This window comes from Macrotis lagotis, chromosome 1, assembly GCF_037893015.1.
Source record: "Macrotis lagotis isolate mMagLag1 chromosome 1, bilby.v1.9.chrom.fasta, whole genome shotgun sequence".
NCBI lineage: Eukaryota > Metazoa > Chordata > Mammalia > Peramelemorphia > Peramelidae > Macrotis > Macrotis lagotis.
In genome coordinates, this window is record NC_133658.1 from 914,088,662 (window position 1) to 914,109,574 (window position 20,913).

The 20,913-nt window shown below is 41.7% G+C and overlaps 1 protein-coding gene and 1 pseudogene across 1 annotated transcript; both read right to left on the reverse strand.

The window, feature by feature from the left end:
* Positions 1-1,223: 1,223 nt before the first annotated feature.
* On the reverse strand, positions 1,224-3,651 carry LOC141509024 (cyclin-A2 pseudogene; annotated as a pseudogene).
* A 3,302-nt stretch (positions 3,652-6,953) lies between these two features.
* LOC141509819 (uncharacterized) lies at positions 6,954-20,661 on the reverse strand. The gene is made up of 4 exons (XM_074219628.1): positions 20,554-20,661; positions 15,982-16,108; positions 14,652-14,738; positions 6,954-10,851 (listed from the first exon to the last, which is right to left on the reverse strand). Exons 1-4 carry the CDS (start codon positions 20,656-20,658, stop codon positions 9,446-9,448), a joined length of 1,725 nt encoding a protein of 574 aa, XP_074075729.1. The 5' UTR covers positions 20,659-20,661; the 3' UTR covers positions 6,954-9,445.
* Between the last annotated feature and the right edge of the window lie 252 nt (positions 20,662-20,913).

Here is a 20,913-nt window from a genome sequence, read left to right on the forward strand (position 1 = left end):
AACCTGAGGGAACACATAACTAAAGGAAATGTCTATTATCTCAGATGCTTTGATTTCATCTGCTTACAGGATCCAGGCCAACTCCAAACAGGAAAAAGTCTCATGTAAAAAAGCCATTAGAAAGAAAAAAAAGAAGACAGCAGCTAACTAGAGCTTTCAAAGTACATTATTGGAAAATATTTGGGACTGTTTATTTTTTTCTTGATTTAAAATAAAAGCATCTAAAAAAGTGTCTCATGTAACTGGATTAATTTGAGAGGTTGAATCTATTAGTTCAGGCAGCTGTGAAACAGGTGCAGGGTCTGTGGCCCTGGAGACCAACCCTGGGGCAGCTGGGCCACAGAACCATTTAATCTCTTAAAATGTATTTCCTTTACCTGAAAAATGGGGCTTGTTTCTATCCCACAGCAGATCCTAATTTGTTGTCAGGCCCTGGATCCTGCTAGTTACTAGCTCTGCAATCCATAATTACTATCAAGGATCACTTGGAGTTTCCTCCCTTCCATTTTGAATTTGGTCAATGTCACTAAGCCTACAAAGAAAACTTAGGCATGGACTGTCGATGCAGGCTTCCCCTATCTGGAACAACCTGGGAGTTGTGCCCTTCTGCCCATCAGCAGCTCCCTTGGGTCCTTGGGAGTCCATGAGTGGCATGCATCATCAAGAAGAAGGGCTACATACGGTTTCTGGTTTAAGATCTCATTCTATTTGACACTGCAGGAGAGCTGTGTTGGCAGCACAGGCAATGGGCGAGATAGGGCACCCTGGCAGGGACCGGCAGAAAAGGCCAATGGTTCCACAGGCATCCTTCCCTACCGGAACACTGCCCAGTCCTGCCCTGGAGGAGTGTGGCCGAACTCAGGGGCTGGGAAAATAGATATGAGCTGACACCAGGAGGGCCGCCAGCATTCTGAACTTGGCATTCTGGAAAGCCTCCTCCTGGGCTCACATACCACACTGTAAGGGAACCAGGTTCAGCACCTTCTGATCCTAATGGGCGAGCTCGCCTCCTCACTCTGCATAAACACACCACTTAGATCTGCGGCTAAATATGCAGGACAATTGCACATAGAAAAATTTACATTTAAAATCATAAAAATCAAAACAAGGTACTTCATAATCTGTAACTGACTGCTCGAACTTCAAGAAGCAAGAAGAGTGCTAGGCCCGATGAAAGCACCCAGCACGGCCCTGCTGGAGAGCCAGCTCCAAGCCCGGGCACCCTACAAGTTTAGTGTCTCTGGAGGACTGATGAGGGACACACTGTGGTACTTGGGGGTCTTGTATTTTTCTCCTATAGACTGCTGCCCGTGCTGCGGCGCTCTGAGGTAGATCCATTAGGCAGGGCTTAAGACTTTCCAAGGTGTATCCTGTCTGTTGAATGAATGACTCAGGCCCGCTTTTCCCGGTCATCGTGTAGAGTGCTATATGAAAGGCAGCTCCTGCGGTAACTGATGGTAAAGATTTCAGGTAAGGGTCAGCATCGATTAAGTTTAACTCTCCCAGAAACTTGAGCACCAGGTGCTCCATTCTTAACACCTGCTTCTTGGTGTATGCGTCATCCGTGATGTACACAAACTCGGCCACTTCTGGGGGGTAGATCTCTTCAAACTGGAGGTCTCACTCTGGAGTTTGTACTCCTCTCCCACCTCCACCAGCCAGTGCACTAAGATGGCACGCATGCTGTTGGTTATATCCGGTTGCTTCTTCATGCAGCCCACTTTGGGCTTACACTTAACCTCCATTTCTCTAAGGTACAGACAGATGTCTTCATGGTAGTCGGGGACTTCATGGACATTTGGTGGCTTTTCTTCTGATTCCAATACCACAGACATGTCCATAGTGAGGGGAGAATTCGAAGCTGCCGTCCATGGGGTGGTCGAGCGGCGCCAGCGGCTTCCGGGGCTCCCTGGGCTCGGGCAGGGCCAGGGCCGAACTGAAGCCGAGGGCCTCGTCCTCGGCCGCGGCCTCGGGGGACCCCGGGGGCCTCTTGGCCGGGCCGCCCCGGGCCCCGTGGCCCCCATGCCCCGCTTCGTCCACATGAATGCTGAAGGCGGGCTGCTTGCCGGCGGCCTTCCAGGGGGGCACCGAGCCGGGCTCCTGCGCCGCCGCGATCCTGCGGCTCTTGGACTTCTGCGGCGCCAGGGTGGCCGCGGGGCCCGGGCCCGGCCCAGGCCCAGGCCCAGGCCCAGGCACGGTGCGCGTCCTGGCGGGCTCGGCGCCGCCGCGCTCGTCCGGGGGGATGTGTTCCTGGTTCTCGTCGGGGCCGGCGTCCCGGGGCGGCCTGGGGGGCTGCGGCCCCGCCGCGCCGGCCGCCGTGTGCCCCAGCCTGGCGGGGCCGGGCCGGCTCGGAGCGGGGCCGCAGGCGGGCACACGGCCCGGGACGCCGGGGCGCGGCGGGAGGCCGGAGGCCGGGAGTGCGGCGGGCTCCCGGGGCCGCGGTGGCACCGCAGCGCAGCGCAGCGCACAGCCCGCTCCCCGCTCCCGCCGCTGCCCAGGCCGCCTTAGCTCAAGGTTTAAATCAATGCTTTAGAATTGTGATCCTAGAGAAATGTTGTGTCTCGTCAGCAAAGAAATCAAAGCCATCAATATTTAGAAAAATGACTTCAGACTATTCATTGGAAGGACAAATATTGAAGCCGAAGCTGAACTACTTTGGCCACAGAACAGAAACTAAGACTCTGCTGGAAAAGTTGAAGACAAAAGGAAAAGGGGGTGGCAGGGGATGAGAAAGATAGTGCCATAGAAATAAACAGCCTTGAATCTGAACAGACTTCAAGAGATTACTGAGCACAGAAAGACTAGGTGTGCTATGGTCCATGGGGTAATGAAGAGATGGTGTGGATTAGTTCAGGGACTACTAAGACCTCTGCAACGAGGGCTGCCAAGTTCTTTCAGGGATGCTTCCCACTTCTGGTGTCCATCTGAGCCACCTAACTCTCCCCTCTAACTCCAAGAAGCTGCAGCATGAACAGCAATCATATCCTGGCAAACCATTTTGTCAGATGGGTAAAACAGGTTAAGGGTAACCAGAGGCTCACACCTTGGTGAATTAAGGGGGTGTCTATGCCAAGCAAGTGAAGACTTCCAGGGTGGAATGGGCAGATAAGAACAATTTGTTCCAACGGCCATGAAGATAACTGAAGCAAGCAGGTGCTGCTGAAGAGTCAAGATCATATACTGAGCTCTGTTCTGCCACTGACTACTCTGGGGAAAGAATGAGGCTGACAACTTCATGCAAATCCGTCTCACTTAAAATCACATATACACTAATCAAAAGATATCACCCTAACCTTTTTACAAGTGTTATCAGAGTCCTGTGGGAACAGGCAAGTGTCAAAGCAGCAGATACAGATATAGTGGGCTCTCCTGTATATTTGCACACAGGTGGCCCAGGCCAGAATCTTCTTACTGGAAGCTGTAATGGAATTTAGCAGCTCCTGGGTGTCTGAGCAGCCCTTTAGGATCACTGCTTATGGTATGAGGAAAGAATTAGAAAAGGTTCGCTAAAAGTTATCTACTTATCCAAAACTGGCCTGATTACTGCAGCAGGTGCAGATCCCACCTTGTGGTCAAAATGTACAAATGTACAAAAACTTCTTCACAGAACATTCCACTCACCATTAGCATATGGAATGTGTACACACTCATAGACAACACAAGATCCCATAGACCTGAAAGATGACTAGCTCTTGTTGAAAGGGAACTGAGCAAGTATCATATCCAAATAGCAGCCCTGAGTAAAACAAGGTTGGCAAATGAAAACCAGCTTGCTGAAGCTGGTTTTTTCTAGAGTGGCCACAGTGATAGGGAGCACCATGACACTGTAGTACATATTACAATTATAACCTATCTAGTCATCAAGCTTGTATGCCTATCAAAAAAATGAACTACAGTTCATGATGTGATAGCCACTTGTAGGAAAACACCACAATGCTATCATCAGTACCTATGCCCTCACCATGACATATTCTGCCGAGGTCAAATAAAACTTTTATGAAGACCTGGAAGCTCTAATCATCAATGTACCAAAAGAAAACAAGCTTATAATTTTGGGTGACTTTGATGCTAGAGAAGCTTCAGACTACCAGACATGGCAGGGAGTCCTTGGAAGGAATAGAGCTGGAAATAGTAGTAGCAGTGGTCACTAACTACTGAAGACTTTTGCATCTCATGACCTTCTCATCACAAACACTGTCTTCTGCTTTCCTAAAGACCATATAGCTTCCTGGATATACCCTCTCAGCAAATGCTGGCATTTAATAGATTATGTCATTGTAAGAAGGTCAGACAGTGGCACAGAGTGCTGGACTGACCATAGACTTATCCTCTTCAAGCTAAATATTCACATTCAACCAAAGTGGTTGCCCCAAGACAAAATAACCAGAAGAATTAATGTCAACAGATGCGAATACTTCTCTGAGCCAGAACATTTTGTTGCTAACTTGGAGGGAAAGATGAGTCAACATACAGTCGGCAACAGTGGAGGAGAAACAGGAGAACTGCCAAGAGCAGAATGGAGATCTGTATACAACATTTGTGTATCTAATAAAGGCCTTTGATACTGTCAGTCATGAGAGCTTCTGAGAAATTTTGACAAAATGTGGTTGCTTGGAGAAGTTCATCAGTATTGTACATCAATTTCACAATGGCATGTTTGCCCAGGTTCAGGATAAAGGACAATGCTCTTGGGTTTTCCCAATCACCAATGGAAATGAAACATGGCTATGTGTTTGCTCATATGCTTTTTAGCATATATTTAGACATGTTGTTAAATGCCTTCAGTGAGGACGACCATGGTATCAAGGTCAGCTACAACACTGATGGTAAATTTTTCAACATGAAAAGGCTACAGTGTTAGCACATGATTTTTTTGTTTGTAGATGACTGTGCATTCAAAGCAGCCTCTGAAGCAAAGATGCAACAAGAAGCAACAAAGTATGATTTTTTTTTGCTACTTGTGCTGATTTTGGCCTAAGAAACACGGATTCTCCATCAACCAGCAACACACCATCCATATGTAGAATCATTAATAACAGCAAATGGATTATCATTGAATACAGTGGCTAAATTCACTAATCTTGGCAGGATGGTTTCCTGCCAAGGAATGTACACTGAATAAAGTTGACACATGCAATGCCAGAGCTAGCTCAGTGTTTGGGAAGCTCCAAAGGAAAGTGGGGAGAGTAAAGATATTAGACTGATTACCAAACTGAAGGTCAACAGAGCTAGGTGGTACATTGGATAGAGCACTGGGCCTGCAGTCAGGAAGATCTGGATTCAAACCCAGGATCAGATACATTAACTATGTGACCCTTAGCAAGTCACAACTCCTATTTGCCTCAGTTCCTCGTCTATAAAATGGGGATATACTAGAAAAGGTAATGATAAAACACCGCAGTATCTTAGCCAAGAAAATTCCACTGACTATGTCCATGGGGGGTCACAAGGAGTATGATACAACTGAAGGACCAAACATTACGTGTACACATATGCATCCTGTATGTATATTGCATTGCCTCATTTACACCCTTAGGGAACATGCTGAGCAGCAGAATTGCTGGAATAAGGGTATACACCACTAAACTACATTATGACTTTTCTCACATAATTCCAATTTATTTTCCAGAATGGTTGGAACATCTCTGAGCTTCTAAATACTTCCTATCATAACCCTCTTCCATTTTTATCATTTTTTCTGATAGGCAAAAGATAAAAACCTTAAAGTTTTAATTCGAAGTTCTCTTATTCTGATTTTTTCATATGGTTTCCTTTGAAAACTGTTTCTTTCCTTTGACCATTTACCTACTTTAGAATGATTCAATTTTGCCAGTTTGGCAGATATCTTTATCACGTTTTTACCTGAGATGTTTTCCCTCATTCTAGTTTATTTTTTCAATTACATGATTTTCTTCATGAAAAATTTAAAAAATCTTATGTGAATGAACTTTTACTTTTCATTCCTGATATGCGAATTTTGTCTACAAAGATTCCCATAATTAAGTAGCTATGGCCTAGGAGATTAAAACAAACAAAAATAGGTTAAATAACTTTCCCAGTCATACATCATTAAATGTGAGATAGAATTTAAATATAATTTTCCTGACAAATCCCTATGTACTTTGCCATGCTGCTTTAACTTGTCATTTTATCTTTCACAATCTAACACCTTTTAGGGTTTTTTTTTTAGTTTTTTGTAAGGAAATGGGTTTAAGTGACTTGCCCAAGGTCTCACAGCTAGGTAATTATTGTGTCTGAAGTCGGATTGGAACCCTCCTGACTCCAGGGGTGGTGCTCTATCCACTGTGCCATCTAGCTGTCCCAACTCTTATTTTAAAAATTTTTAATGATATATTCTTTTATGTTTAGGTTGTATATGCATTTGAAGTTCACTGTGCCATGTGATGTAAGACAGTGGTCTGAAAGTATTGTACAGTCAAATTGTTTTCCAGTTTTTCACAGCAATTTTTGTTAAACAGATTAGTACTCTTCAAGGAGAGAAATTTCATTAATTGCTATTGATGGTAACGCATACTAGCCATTTCATAACTTCATGCTGACTGATGCTAAAATTTTAATAAAATGTTAGCAGATAATATAGCAATACAACTTTAAAAAATATTGACTAGGTCAAAATTGAATTCATACCAATGATGGTTCAACCTCAGAAAAACGTATTTATGAAATAAAGAGGAAAAAACCTGCTGATAATATAAACAAAAGGTTTTAATACTATATGGCTACATATTTATATTAAAAACTTGTTAAGAAACATAAAGGTCCTTTTTAAATGTTAAGTATTTATTTAAAACCAAAAACTAGCATTGTTTGCAATGGAAAAATACTGGAAAATTTTCAAGTAATAACTTGAAAGTAATTGAACATTCTCAGTTTTATTGAATCATGCTAAAAAAGAGGAGTCAAAATCAACACTGTTTACATGCTTGATGGTTTATTTAGAAAACCAGACAATAAGGAAACAGACTAAATTCATATAAAATAAATCCAAAAAATTATCAGCATTTCTATACAGTATTAACACAAAAACAAAGAGGAAATAATAGAAAAAAGGAATACCATTAAACATATCTACAAAATGCAGAAAATATCTAGGACTTAACCTATCAAGATAACTTGTCTTAATTCATAAATTTAGTACTAAAAGCAATTAAATGTTCAGGTGAGCCATACTATATAATAAAAATGGTACTAATCAAATTAGTCTGTAGATCTGATGATATACCAATCAGATTTCTACATAGACAATAAATGCCTGTACAAAATAATGTTCACATGGAATAAAGTTTTAAGAAATCAAAGGAAATTATTTATTTAGCACCCATAGGTGCAAGGCACTGTGCTAAATGCTATGAATACTAAAACAAAAGTCTCTACCCTCACAGATCTTACATTCTACCATGAGACATGTACAGAGATAAATACAATTAGAGGGAGAGAATACTAGCAACCAGGAGGTTCAGGAAAGGCTTTTCTAGGAGGTAGTACCTGAGCGAATCCTTGAAGGCAAGGATTTCTAGGGTCAGAGGAAGAAAGCATTTATTCTCGGCATGGTGGGCAGCCTGTGCAATGCTGAGCTATCATCTCATATTTAACAAACTGGCAGAGGGTAAACAGTAAAAAATTCAAGAACAGAGGGCCTGCTGGTGGACAAGCAGGCTAATTTATTGCTTGTGGCACTATGAATAGGTACTCTTCTAGGAAGCAATGTAGAATTACACACACAGCTGCTTTTTCGAACTTGTTAATCCAGCAATCTTGGGTTTTTTTTGGGAGGCAGTGACTTGCTCAGGCCCACAATGCTAGTGTCTGAGACCAGACATCCTTCTGACTACAGGGTATCTATTGTGTCTCCCAGCTGTCCCCATCAATCTCTTTGCAGCATTTGTGCTCAACAGGTCAATAACAGTAAAAAAACAACACGTACAAAAAAACATTGGGGGTGAAAATATGCCCAATGATTGGTAAACAGCTAAGAAATGATAATATGGTGAATATAAATTCAGAGGAACATGGGAAGACTTGTAGGAAATGTTGCAGAGAAGGCAGAGCCTAAAGAACAAAATACAGACTGACTACAATTTGAATGAAGATAATATTAAAAGGCAATATGACTGCAGTCATGCACATAAGAAAATGTTGGTTGCTATTAGAAGTTTATCGTATTAATAAATGGTAAATTACAAAAGAACAAATTGGCATGTACTAGCAGTAAAAATTTCTATCAGTTGAATTTGGTTAACTGGAAGACTGAATTCTGTCAGTGAGAATGTTAGGAAATGTTTGTTTTGGCAAAATAAAATGAAAAATAACAAAAAAGTGAGTGGCTAGGTGGTGCAGTGGATAGAGCACCGGCCCTGGAGTCAGTACCTGAGTTCAAATCTGGCCTCAGACTCTTAATAATTACCTAGCTGTGTGGCTTTGGGCAAGCCACTTAACCCCATTGCCTTGAAAAAAAAACCTAAAAAAAAGAGAAATAAATAGTTCCCCCAAGTGATTTAGAAAAATGAAGATAAAAGAGTCATGCCTCAGTCATTGGGCACCAATGATGAATTACTATCTTCAACTACTTTGGGAGATAGAGTTTTTGGAAACAAAGAGGTGATACTCCACTCTGCCCTGTCAATTCACATCTGGAATATTGTATTCAATTATAAGCATTATGTTTTAGTAAAGAAATGTATAAAATATGTCTAAAGAAGGGTGATAAAGAGGGTCAAGGAGCCTGAGTTTAAGACCCATGCATCCAGGTGAAAGAGCTGGTAATGTTTTTCAAAAAGAAAATTCAGGGGAACAGGATAGCTTCCTAACAATTAGAGCTCATTGTTGAATGAGTTGCCTTGGAAGATAGTAGGGTTGGTTCTACCTTACTAAAGAGCTTCAAAGTGAAGCTAAATGACTATTTGTGGGGTGGGTTGTCTTGGGACATGCTTTATCTGGTATGGGTTGAATTAAATGGTTTCTGAGCCCCTTCCACTTCTGAGATTCTGTGATTTTGTGAAGGTCGGTGAAGAGTTTGCAGGGCTCTTGCCAAATGTCAGTTCACTAGAGTTCCTTCAATTAGGTTCACAATTAAAACGAGTCCTTTGCCACAGTTACTACTTCTATAACATGAAATTCTTACATTATGAAAGAGTATCTTTTACCTAAAAAGTTTCCCACATTCACTGCATTAATATGGTTTCTCTCCCATATGAATTCTGATAAGAGACATTTTATGGCTAAAGGCCACTCCCTTAAAGGAGTTCTCTTCAATATGAAATGTTTGACATTTAATGTTTTTTGCTGCAATATTAATTATTTAATATTATGTTTTGTGTCTCAGTGAAAAGCCTTTCAAAGGACAGGAGATTTCTCTCCAATATGAGTTTTTTGGCTGACATTTAAAGTGTATTTCAACTAAAGGCTTGACCAGAGTCATTTTACATTAATAAGGTTTTTCTCCAATATGACTCCTTTTGTGGTAAATTAGGGATGAGTTGTGCCTGAAAACCTTCCCACATTCATTACATAGATAAGGTTTTTCTCCAGTATGAATTCTCTGGTGGTAGGTAAGCTGTGTGCTCTGAATAAAGGCTTTCCCACATTCATTACATTCATAAGGTTTCTCTCCAGTGTGAATTCGCTGGTGGAAAGTAAGCTGTGTGCTCTGGTTAAAGGCTTTCCCACATTCATTACATTCATAAGGCCTTTCTCCGGTATGAATTCTCTGATGGGAAATAAGCTGTGTATTTGACCTAAAGGCCTGGCCACATTCATGACATTCATAAGGTTTCTCTCCAGTATGAATTCTCTGATGGGAAGTAAGGTGTGAATTTGACCTAAAGGCTTGCCCACATTCATGACATTCAAAAGGTTTTTCTCCAGTATGAATTCTCTGATGGTAAGTAAGAGATGAACTAGAGCTAAAAGCTTTCCCACATTCATTACATTCATAAGGTTTTTCTCCAGTATGTATTCTCTGGTGGTAAGTAAGATGTGTGCTCTGGATAAAGGCCTTGCCACATTCATGACATTCATAAGGTTTCTCACCAGTATGAATTCTTTGATGGAATGTAAGCTGTGTGCTCTGTATGAAGGTCTTCCCACATTCATTACACTGATAAGGTTTTTCTCCGGTATGAATTCTCTGATGAGAATTAAGTTGTGTATTTGACCTGAAGGCTTGGCCACATTCATGACATTCAAAAGGTTTTTCTCCAGTATGAATTCTCTGGTGGTAAGTAAGGGATGAGCTATATCTAAAAGCTTTCCCACATTCATTGCATTCATATGGCTTTCCTCCAGTATGAATTCTCTGATGGGAAGTCAGCTGTGTTCTCTGGATAAAGGTCTTCCCACATTCATTACAATGATAAGGTTTTTCTCCAGTATGAATTCTCTGGTGATAAGTAAGTTGTGAACTCCATCTAAAGGCCTCTCCACATTCATTGCATTCATGAGGTTTTTCTCCAGTATGAATTCTCTGGTGGAAAGTAAGGGATGAGCTATAGCTGAAAGTTTTCCCACATTCATTACATTTATGAAGTTTCTCAATAGTATGAATCCTCTGATGTTCATTGAGATGTTTTCCCTGAAGAAATGCTTTCCCACATTCACTGTATCTACAAGCTCTCTCTTCAAAATGTATTCTATGATGTTGAATGCTTGAATCACAGCTGAAAAGTTCCTCACATTCATTATCCTGGGAAAGTGTCTTATTATCACACTTCCAGGCTTCTTTCAATAAGGAATCCTGATGACCATCACTTGAATTTCTTTCCTGGAATGACTGAACTATAGTAAGGCCCAACTCTGAAGCTGATTCATTTATTTTGGACAAAGTCTTCAAATCTGTAACAAGCAAATAAACACATTATTTATTTTCTCCATCCCAAGATAAAGTACTATTATATTACTTTTATACCGTCTTCCCTTCTACTGCTAACTCCTCCAGTGTCTTAAAAAATGATATTCTACTTTGAAGGTAAATAACAAAAAATTGCATCACCTTATATGTATGGGATGATTATAGTTTATTATTATTTTTTTGGTTTTTGCAAGGCAGTAGGGTTAAGTGACGAACCCAAGGCCACAAAGCTAGGTAATTATTAAGTGTCTGAGGATGGATTTGAACTCAGGTCCTCCTGACTCCAGGGCTGGTACTCTATCCACTGCGCCACCTAGCTGTGTCCCTACAGTTTATTTTTTAAAAATTCACATATTTGGGGGAAATCATGAAGAAAAGAGGCATTACAGAAGTGAAAAAAGTTATATGTCTAAATGCTTATGAAAAGGAGCCTTCTGAATTTTGAAAGGAGAATACTAAATTGGCAGCCAGTATTGGCATCAATGAATAGTGCTAGATATGGAGCTCAAAGAGACATAGATTTTAGTCCTGTATCTGGAACTTAGAAGTGAAGAGCAACCATAGCTAAGATTCACTTAAGATTCACTTTTATCATCTATACTTAGGGATATTAATACACAGACTTCACAGGGTTTCATTAATGATCAAGAAAGATATTTGTTATTGTTATTATATTCAAAAGGATTTGACTCTCAAATTTGGGATTTCCCTCCAGTAATGCTGATCAAAACACAACTATGCCTGCCTGTCCCATCCAACTTTTGTCCCTATTATTATATTATTCTATTAGTTCAATACAGGGTGTCCATGCCACCATTTTCTCTCAACATTGCAAGTCCAACAGTGAAGCACTTTGTCCATCTGTCATGCCATGTTCTTATGATATGACCCATGAATCAAAGAAATAATGAATAAACATGAAAGCATTCTTCCCACTACACTATGTTGCTCCAATACAAAATGGAGGGCATTTATTCTGTGTACTTCTAGGGGGAAGAACTAAAATGAATGTGTGGAAACTACAGGGAAGCAGCCCTCGAGTGATTAAGAGTCTAAGAATAAGGGTTGTCCCTTTACAGATGAGCTGTATCACAAAGTTGTTAGTTCACCATTTCTGGAAGTGCTAAGATAAGGGTTGTTTAATTATTTACTAAGGATGTTACTAAGAGAATTATTACTGAATGAAAAGTCGAATTAGATTGCCTTCTTGTTCCTTTTAAGATTCAGAGTTTCTAAGTCCCACTTATACTGTTTAGATTCACCTCAAGGAAGAGAATAATGAAAGGAAAAATGATCAACTTTTTCAACCCATGCCACAGAAGCCTCTACGCCCTGGAAGTTAATTCCACTCATTTAATTAATTAATTAATTTCTCATCCTGAAAATATTGTCCTCCCCTGTGGCCCCTTCTTCCGTTTGTTCCTTCACCTGAGGACTTCAATTTGAAGGACCGCTGCCAAGCCGGTTAGGTTTTCAGTCTTCTCCAGGTTCCATTTCCAACTTTGCAGAACCCTTTTCAGACCCCAATGCCCCAACTGAGACAACCCTTTCACAATACTCCTGCCTAAATGTCTGGTAGCTCCTTTTAACATGTCTTCTATCAGAACCTATGCTACTTGAGTGCAAGACGTGTCTTTCTTTCTCTGCTCTATTTGTATTCTCAACTCTTGGTCCAGTGCCTGACTCATGGTAAGCCATTAATAAATGCTTGGGTGACTTGCGGTAAATAATGAACTGTATCTTTTCTTCTCTAGGGGTCCTATGTTCAGATCTCCCAGGTTCTGATTTCTAAACTGAGGAACAGACAAATTATATCTCAAGCAAAGACAGTAGAAGAAACTGAACATTATTTTTTTTAAAAAAGGACACCTATTAAGAATCAGTTTATTTCAGAATGAATTTTTTATTTTATTTTTATTTTTTTGGATTTTTGCAAGTCAATGGGATTAAGTGACTTGCCCAAGGTTACTAAGTAATTATTGTCTGAGCCAGAATTTGACCTCAAGTCCTCCTGACTCCAGAACCAGTGCTCTATCCACTGCACCACCTAGCTGCTCCAATTTATTTTATTTTGTGATTAACAAATTATCAAATTGACTATGACACTTTCTCACAACTAAATACACCATTCACCAGTACAGAAGTTGATACTTAACCAAATTGAGGAACAAGGCAGAAAGAGCAGACATGTGAATATCACTGCTATCTCAACTTACACTCTGGCCTTACTGCACCTTATTCCCACTGAATAAAAGTGTCCAAACAGATTAGTGGGGCAATATAGTTTCCACAGCAGCAAGCAGTTACAGAAGTAATAGAATTGAACTTCAATCTTTCCTTGATTTTATTGGTCTGCACCCATGTTACTTGAACATATTTCAGTTTTTTAAAACTATATACATAAAAAATAGAAAAAAATAAAAATAATAATAATAAAAAACTATATACAAGGGGGAAAAAACTGACCTAAGGGAATACTGACCTAGTCAGTCAACTATATGACTAACTTCTAAGTCATCTTTGAATTGATCCTAAAGGAATGTACCACCCTTAAAAGTTTGAGAATTAGGCAAATAGGAGTTCTCTGGAAGAAAGGCTGCATAAAGAAAAGATAAATATTCTACACTATCCAACATCTATTTCAATTCAAATAAGATTCTTGGTTACTGGGTATAATCCTGGTCCAATTTGGAGGCAGATTTCCTCCACAATGTCTCCTTTCTGAGCCTCTGAAAAGCATAATGTTCAACTATTCTTACTGAACTACTAAAACATCAAGGACAATTCTAAAAGACTTGTGATGGAAAATACTATTCACATCAAAACAAGGAATGCAGACCAAAGCATACTATTTTTACTTTTTAAAAATGTCTTATAGTTTTTCTTTCTCATGATTTTTCCCCTTTAGTTCTAATTCTTTTTTCACAGCATGACTAATATGAAAATATGTTAAACATGATTGTACATATATAACTTATATCAGATTACTCACTGTCATAAAGAAGGAAAGGAGGTAGAAAAATGTGGAATTCAAAAGCTTCAAAAAGATGAATGTTGAAAACAATTTTCGCATGTTATTGGAAGAAATAACATTAAAAGAAGAAAGCCTCATCTTTCATCTTAATTATACTTGTCTTTCAGTTTAGAAAACCACAACAGAGAGGTGATGCCATGACAAGTACATGAATTTGAATGAGGAGGTGCTGTGATAAGTCACTAGCCTAACCTCCTCCAGAGCCATCTGGGACTAGTGGCCAGATATAAAATATTTATTCAAATGCCAAAAGTACTTTGTTCATTTTCTATTTTATCTATCTACCCTTGCAGTATCTTCACTCTAGGAATTACTCGCTTCTCTCCATGCCCAAGATAGAACAGCTCTACGATTCATTTAAACCAAATAATGGGAAGCCATTCTTATTTGACTTTTTCCATATCAAACACCAGATATGGCCCTTCTCTTGTAAGGTCTAGGACAGGTCTATACTCACAAGCACCCAAACATCTTAGGGTAAGGAATGGAGGCAAGGTAAAGTAGGCTTCAGAAATCTGACCTTGCGGAAATGAGAGAAAGCTCTGTATCCTCCTAGGGCTACTGCACTCTCCTCTCTGACAACAGAGGCAATTGTGAAAGAAAAGGTGTAGGACAATGATTTGTTGAGAACAAATGAGGGCACTTAAGCTGTCCTTCTCCACTAAGTGAAAAACTTGAGGAAATTTTCCTATTCAAACCCTAAAGTGGAGAATTCAAGAGACAGTTATCGGCTGCATTTCACCCACTTACCTTTTAACCCTTTGCTCTCCATAATCCATGGTATTTTTCCTTGCTCCAACTGGGAGATCACATCTGGTTTGGAAACTGGAGGCCCTACTTGGGGAAAATACAAAAGTTCTGAGGATAGAAAACCACCTTCAAGTTAAAGGACACCCATTCATTTTCAGGGACAAGTTAGCACCCCAGAATAACCAAAGGGCAACACAAAGAACCTTTGGAAGATGATTTATGCAGCTGTTGTTTGTTCTGAGGGGAAGAGAGTATATAGTTAAAGGCAAGGGGCTGGAAAAAGAAAATCAGGTCATGTGTTCGCATCATAGGATCATTGATTAAGAGCTGGAGACAGCCTTGAGTCTATTCCTTGCATTTTGCAAATGAGGAAACAAAAGCACAGAGAGGTTAAATGACTTGCCCAGGCTCACATAGTGAGGCAGTGCTATATCCACTACCTACCTATCTAGCTACCTGGTAGGGCAGCTAGATGGGGCAGTGGATAGAGCACTGGTCTTTGAGTCAGGACAGGAGTTCGAATCCTGCCTCAGACACTTGATACTCACTAGTTCTGTGACCTTGGGCAAGTCACTTAACACTGCCTCTCAACCAGGACCATCTCCAGTCATCCTGATTCATATCTGGCCACTGGACCCAGATGGCTCTGAAGGAGAAAATGAGGCTGGAAACAACACAGCCTCCCCTCACTCAAATCTGATTCACTTGCTTGTCCTGGCATCACCTCTCTGACATCATGGTCTTCTTTGGTAATGAAGGACAAATATCATCACGATCATGATCATTAGGATCATTTATCATCTACCCACTTATTAGAAAGGTAAAATTCTTTCTTTTCTTCTGTTATTTAACTTGAGGCAACAGAAGAGGTACAGACTCAATGGCAGTCCCTTCCAGTTTTACAAAACAGTCCCTTCCACTGAATAGAGGCACCTAAATGGCACAATGGATAATACACTTAGGAAGATCTGAGTTCAAGCACAATCTCAGATGCTTACTAGCTGTGTGACCCTGGGCAAATCATTAAGCCTCTGCCTGACTCAGCTTCTTCATCTATGAAATGGAAATAAGAATAGCACCTTCCTTCTGGGGTGGTTTTGAAGAGAATAATCATAAAGCACTTAGCACAGTGATTGATATACAGTAGATGCTGCATAAATGCTCATTCCATTCTCATTCCTAGACGATGTAAAAATGCCTTGATTTACAGACACATGTGAGCAATTGCAGCTCTCTTCATGCCCAACAACACTCCACAGCATGGAGCCAGTGCAGAAGCACCCCAGCAGATGCCCAGGTCTATGTAGTGGGCCAGAGGAGCCTCTCTTACCCAGAGACACCAGGTTCCTGTAGTTCTCCAGCATCACATCCCTGTACAGTTCCTTCTGAGAAGGGTCCAGATAGCTCCACTCCTCCTGGGTGAAGTCCACAACCACATCCCTAAAGGTCACTGCCTCCTGCAACACCAAAAGCGATCTGGCTTATTCAGAACCTGCCACTCCCCATCACTAGGGACTAGGACAGGCTAGGGACTATGGGATGGAACTTTGGGTTCTCAGATTCCCAGTTTACTCTTACTTCCCTACACAGTGATAAAGAGTGACATCCTCTGGTTCCTTCTCACTTGTGTGGGCTCTCTCTCCAAAAATGTCAACAATAAAGCATTTCCCCTCTTTTTTTTTTGAGTGACAGTTGGCTTATTTATATTATTACAATAATCTTGTGAGAGTAAACATAAATCCCTCTCCCCCAAAGATAGAGAAACCTCAACAATAACGAGAGAAAAAGTGTACTTCAGTCTGTGTTCAGATTTCAATCTGTGTCCAAATTCAGTCTCTGACATGAGTTGCCTTCTTTATCGTAAGTCCACCAGAGAAGCTGCTTCAATATCTTTTCCCACAGTGAGCACTTCCCTCTAAAAGCCACTGACAATCGATAAGATCCATATGTCCGTTATAATTACATACATAGCTCTAACACTGTCATCAAACCTCAGTCCAAAGAGGTGATCAATAAATAAATGGAGCTCTCTATTTGGGACTGAAAAATGCAATTCAGACAACCTGCTACCTTATTCATCAGACAGGGATACCCAGGGAGGAAGAGGATTGTCATAGGTCAGGGCATAGTTGTGGGAAAGAGAAGAAGGGCAACTGGTTAGGATACACAGAACAGCTAGACCACTGGAAGGAAGTATTGAACAAGTTGAGAGATTACAAGAACAAGGTCATAAAAATGTTTTTGGAATAATCTCTGTCCAGAAATAGGGGCATTTGGAAACTACTAAAATATGCAACAGTTTTCTTGGGGGCAGTCAGAAACTGCTAGTCAGTAAGTAAGAGCCCAAATTTTGCCAGGGGTTGCCAACACCATTAAACATTCTCCAAAAAAATTTCCATTAATGATTAAATACTATTTCTATCAGATACTGTCCCTAGCAATTTCCTCCAGATTACACAATTTTCCATTGACTAATTAGAACTTATTTACAAGAGAGAGTAGCCCCTCTATGGCACCAGCCACTTTCTAGAGATAGCTTCTACCTCATATAGTCCTACCAGGAATGCTACTCTACAACCCTACATAATACATTCCCCAAAGCTACCATTAATGCACAAGTTTGAGTGACATTTTTATTTTAAAGAACATTCCTCACATGAAATTATTTCTCATTCTAACTATTCTTTTAGACCAGTTTAACCCTGGGCATGATTCTCAAGTTTTTCCCTAATTTAGTAAATAAAAGCATTTATTCCCCCCACCCCACCCTGGTCCAACTGATCCAAAAGGTTCCCCACCACTGTTTTTGCCTCTCTAGGACTTTCCCACTATGCTACTTTGCCCTGATCCAGCTAATCCTTGAAACTTCTACTTTAGGAACCCTGAATTCAGCCAGACCAGCAGTGTGCTCTACCTTGCCGGCTTGCCTCTGGCCTCCCTGCTCCCAAGTTCCCAGCCTTGTAAACCCAATGGCAATCTGATGATTCTCAGATCAGTTTGTCCAGCTTCCTGACCTCCAGTTACAGCAGACAATGTCTTCTAGACATCTTAAACTCAACATGTCTAGTCATTATCTTTATTATCTTGCTCTCCAAACCCTCTCTTCTTCCTTACCTTTTTTGTTTTGTTTTTTTTGTGGAGCAATGGGGTTAAGTGACCTGCCCAAGGTCATACAGCTAGTATGTATCAAGTTCCTGAGGTTGGATTTGAATTCAGGGCTGGTACTTTATCCACTGTACCACCTAGCTGCTCCCTAACTTTCTTATTAGTATTGAGGAGAACATTATTCTTCCCAGTCAGCCTAAGCTTGAAACTTAGGTGTCATCCTTGATTCCTCACTCTTCTCTCTCCAAATCCAATCTGCTGCTATGTTCTGTCAGTTCTACTTTCCAAACACCTCTTGCTCTTCTCCCCTCTGATACTGCCACCTTTCTGATACAGACTCATCACCTCATGTTTGGACTCCTGCAATCACCTGCTGGGGAGTCAGCCTGGCTCAAGTCTCTCTCCACTCCAGTTTATCTTTCAGCCAGCTGTCAATGTAATCTTCCTTACGTGACGGTCTCACCATACTATCTCCCATTCAAAAAACTCTACTGATTCCTTATTACCTGCAGAATAAAATATAAAATCTTCTGACTTTTAAAACCTCCCATAACCCAACTCCTTCCTACATTTTCAGGCATTTTTGCTTATCACTCCCCCTCTACATGATTCAGGGGCACTGGTCCCTTGCTGTCCCTCAAATGTGGCCTATCTCCTGGCTCTGTAGATTTTCCCTGGCTGTCCCCTTAGACCGGGAACCTTCTCTTTCCTTATCTCTATATCCTGGCTTCCTGCAAGTCTCAACTAAAAATATCACTTTCTCTAAAAAGTCTTTCCTAGTCCTTCTTAATGCTAATACTATCTCTTTCCTTCTACCCTGTAAATATCTTGTGTGTGTCTATTTTTTCTATCTATCCATCCATTCATCCACCTATCTATTTATGTTGCCTCTCTCATGAGGTTCTTTAGGGTAAAGACTGTTTTGATAACCCCAAAGCCTAACATATGCAACATGAGACAAAATAAACTCTAATAAATGCAAGTTGAATGACTGGAAAAAATATAAAACTCTTGTAACTAATAGGCCTAATCAAACAAAACAAATTCTTGTAGTAGCCATGTCTGAAAATCTATGCCTCATAGAAATGGGTCTGTCACCTTTCTGTCAGGAAGAAAGTCCACTGGTCCTCTGGAAGGGTGCTTGATCATTGTATTGATGGGGGGGATGGTGGAGTTGTGCTGTCACTGATCCAGCTGATAGCTGCAAAGTCTATTGGAACAGGGAAGTCCATCCAAACAGGAAAAGCCCATAAAGCATACTGCTCAGCCTAAAACTAGCTCAGGAACTTGAGGAGTTCAGACCAAAGGGGCAGCGATCAGATTTTGCAAAGAAAGTTTTCCAGTCTCTAGTTGGAGCTGTTCTGGAAATCCTGGAGTAACTCAATCTTCAGTACTCCCAAGAAAGCAGCAATAGGATCAATTTAGACATTTCTTCCAGTGTGAAGCAATGCTCAGCCCTAACATACAACATAAAGTCAGGAAGTAGCCTGGAATAACCAGAAAAAAAAAAGAATCTCACCATCAAAAGCTACTATGGGAACACATGCTTAGGACGTATAAATCCAGAAGCAAGGGATGACTTCAAAACACCTACAACATGGGGCAAAAGTATTCCCAGAAGAGATAAAGCAATGGATTTAAAAGTTTTTATAAATGTAATGAGAGCGCTAGAAAAAGGAACTGGAAAAGAAATGAGAAGATGATAGAATTGGAAAGAGAATTTTTAACAAACCCAATTTAGGATAAGCAATACAAAACCTTACCCAAGCAACAAATTCCCTGAAAATCAAAATGGTCCAACTAGAAACCATGCGACATGAAGAAATATTAATGCAGAGTCAAAAGTAGAAGACAATGTAAGATATCTCATAATGAAAACCAACTAACCTGGAAAAAAAGAGAAAGAAGAGAAAATTTAAGAAATTATTGGACTATCTAAAAGTCAAGACCAAAAAGGGAGCCTAGACCTAAGAAATCATAAAAGAAAACTGACTAGAACTCCTAGAACCAGATGAAAAAGTAGAAATAGAGTCTGGAGGTCTTCTCGAAGAAACATCAAAACAAAAACTCCTAGGAACACTACAGTTAAAATCCGGATTTTTTCAGGTCAAAGAGAAAAAAAAATACTGCAAGCAGTCAGAAAGAAAGACATCAAGTACTGTGGAGCCTACGGTCAGAATCACACAAAATGAGCTGATGCAGAGTGAAGTGAGCAAAACTAGGAGAAGAATGTTTATAATTATGGTAACGATGCAAAAGAAAAGACCTCTGAAAGACACAGGAGTTCTGATCAACGCAATGACATGATTCCAGAGGGCTAATAAAATATGCTGCTGCTCTCTGGACAGGGATCCTTGTGGAAGTGCATAATCCAGTCATTTGTTCTGCAACTGAAGTTCTGCTTTGCTTGTTTTTTCCAATGGGGAGTTGGGAGAGAGAAGGCAGATTTGGGGGCATCTAAAAAACAATAGCCAATAAACAATAAAATGCGGGGGGGGGGCGAAGCTTCCTCCCAGTTCTCAATCTCCCGTCCTGCTGGGGCTGCAGACGCAGGGCCCGATGGCACGGCTGGTGCCGGGCACTCTCCCCTGGCAGAGCCCTCCTCAGGCCGGTCTTCCTTCCTTGGAGATCGGGACAAGCACAAAACCCTTTTTTCTGATCCTAAAAATAAAGCGGGGGGGCCCCTCCAGCTTCCCCTCCCGGCCCGCAAGGTTCTGCCCAGGAGGGAGGGGGCGGCCTCCCTTCGGGGTCTCCAGGCTGGGCCGCAGGCCCCCCGGCCCCGCCCCGGGACGCTCACCTGAGGGGCCCGCGCCGGCCCGCGCCCCGGCTCCATCCCGTCAGCGGCTGGCCCGGGGGCAGCCAAGGCCGGCGAGCGGCCCGGCCCGGAGCTGGGGCGCCGCATCCCGCGCCCGGCCGGGGGTGGCTCGGGGCGCTCGCGGAGGGGGCCGGACCGGGGCCATCGCGCGCTCGGCCCGGCCCACCCCGAGGCCCCGCGCCGCCGCCACACCTCGCAGCTGACTGCAGCCTGCTCTCGGCGGGGCGGGGCCCCAGGGACGCCGGGAGGCTCCGCTGATTGGCTGGAGCGCGGGGCACGTGGTCGTGGAGCGGCGGGGGCTGGTCGCGGGGCGGGGCCGAAGGACAAAAGGAAGCGGCGGCC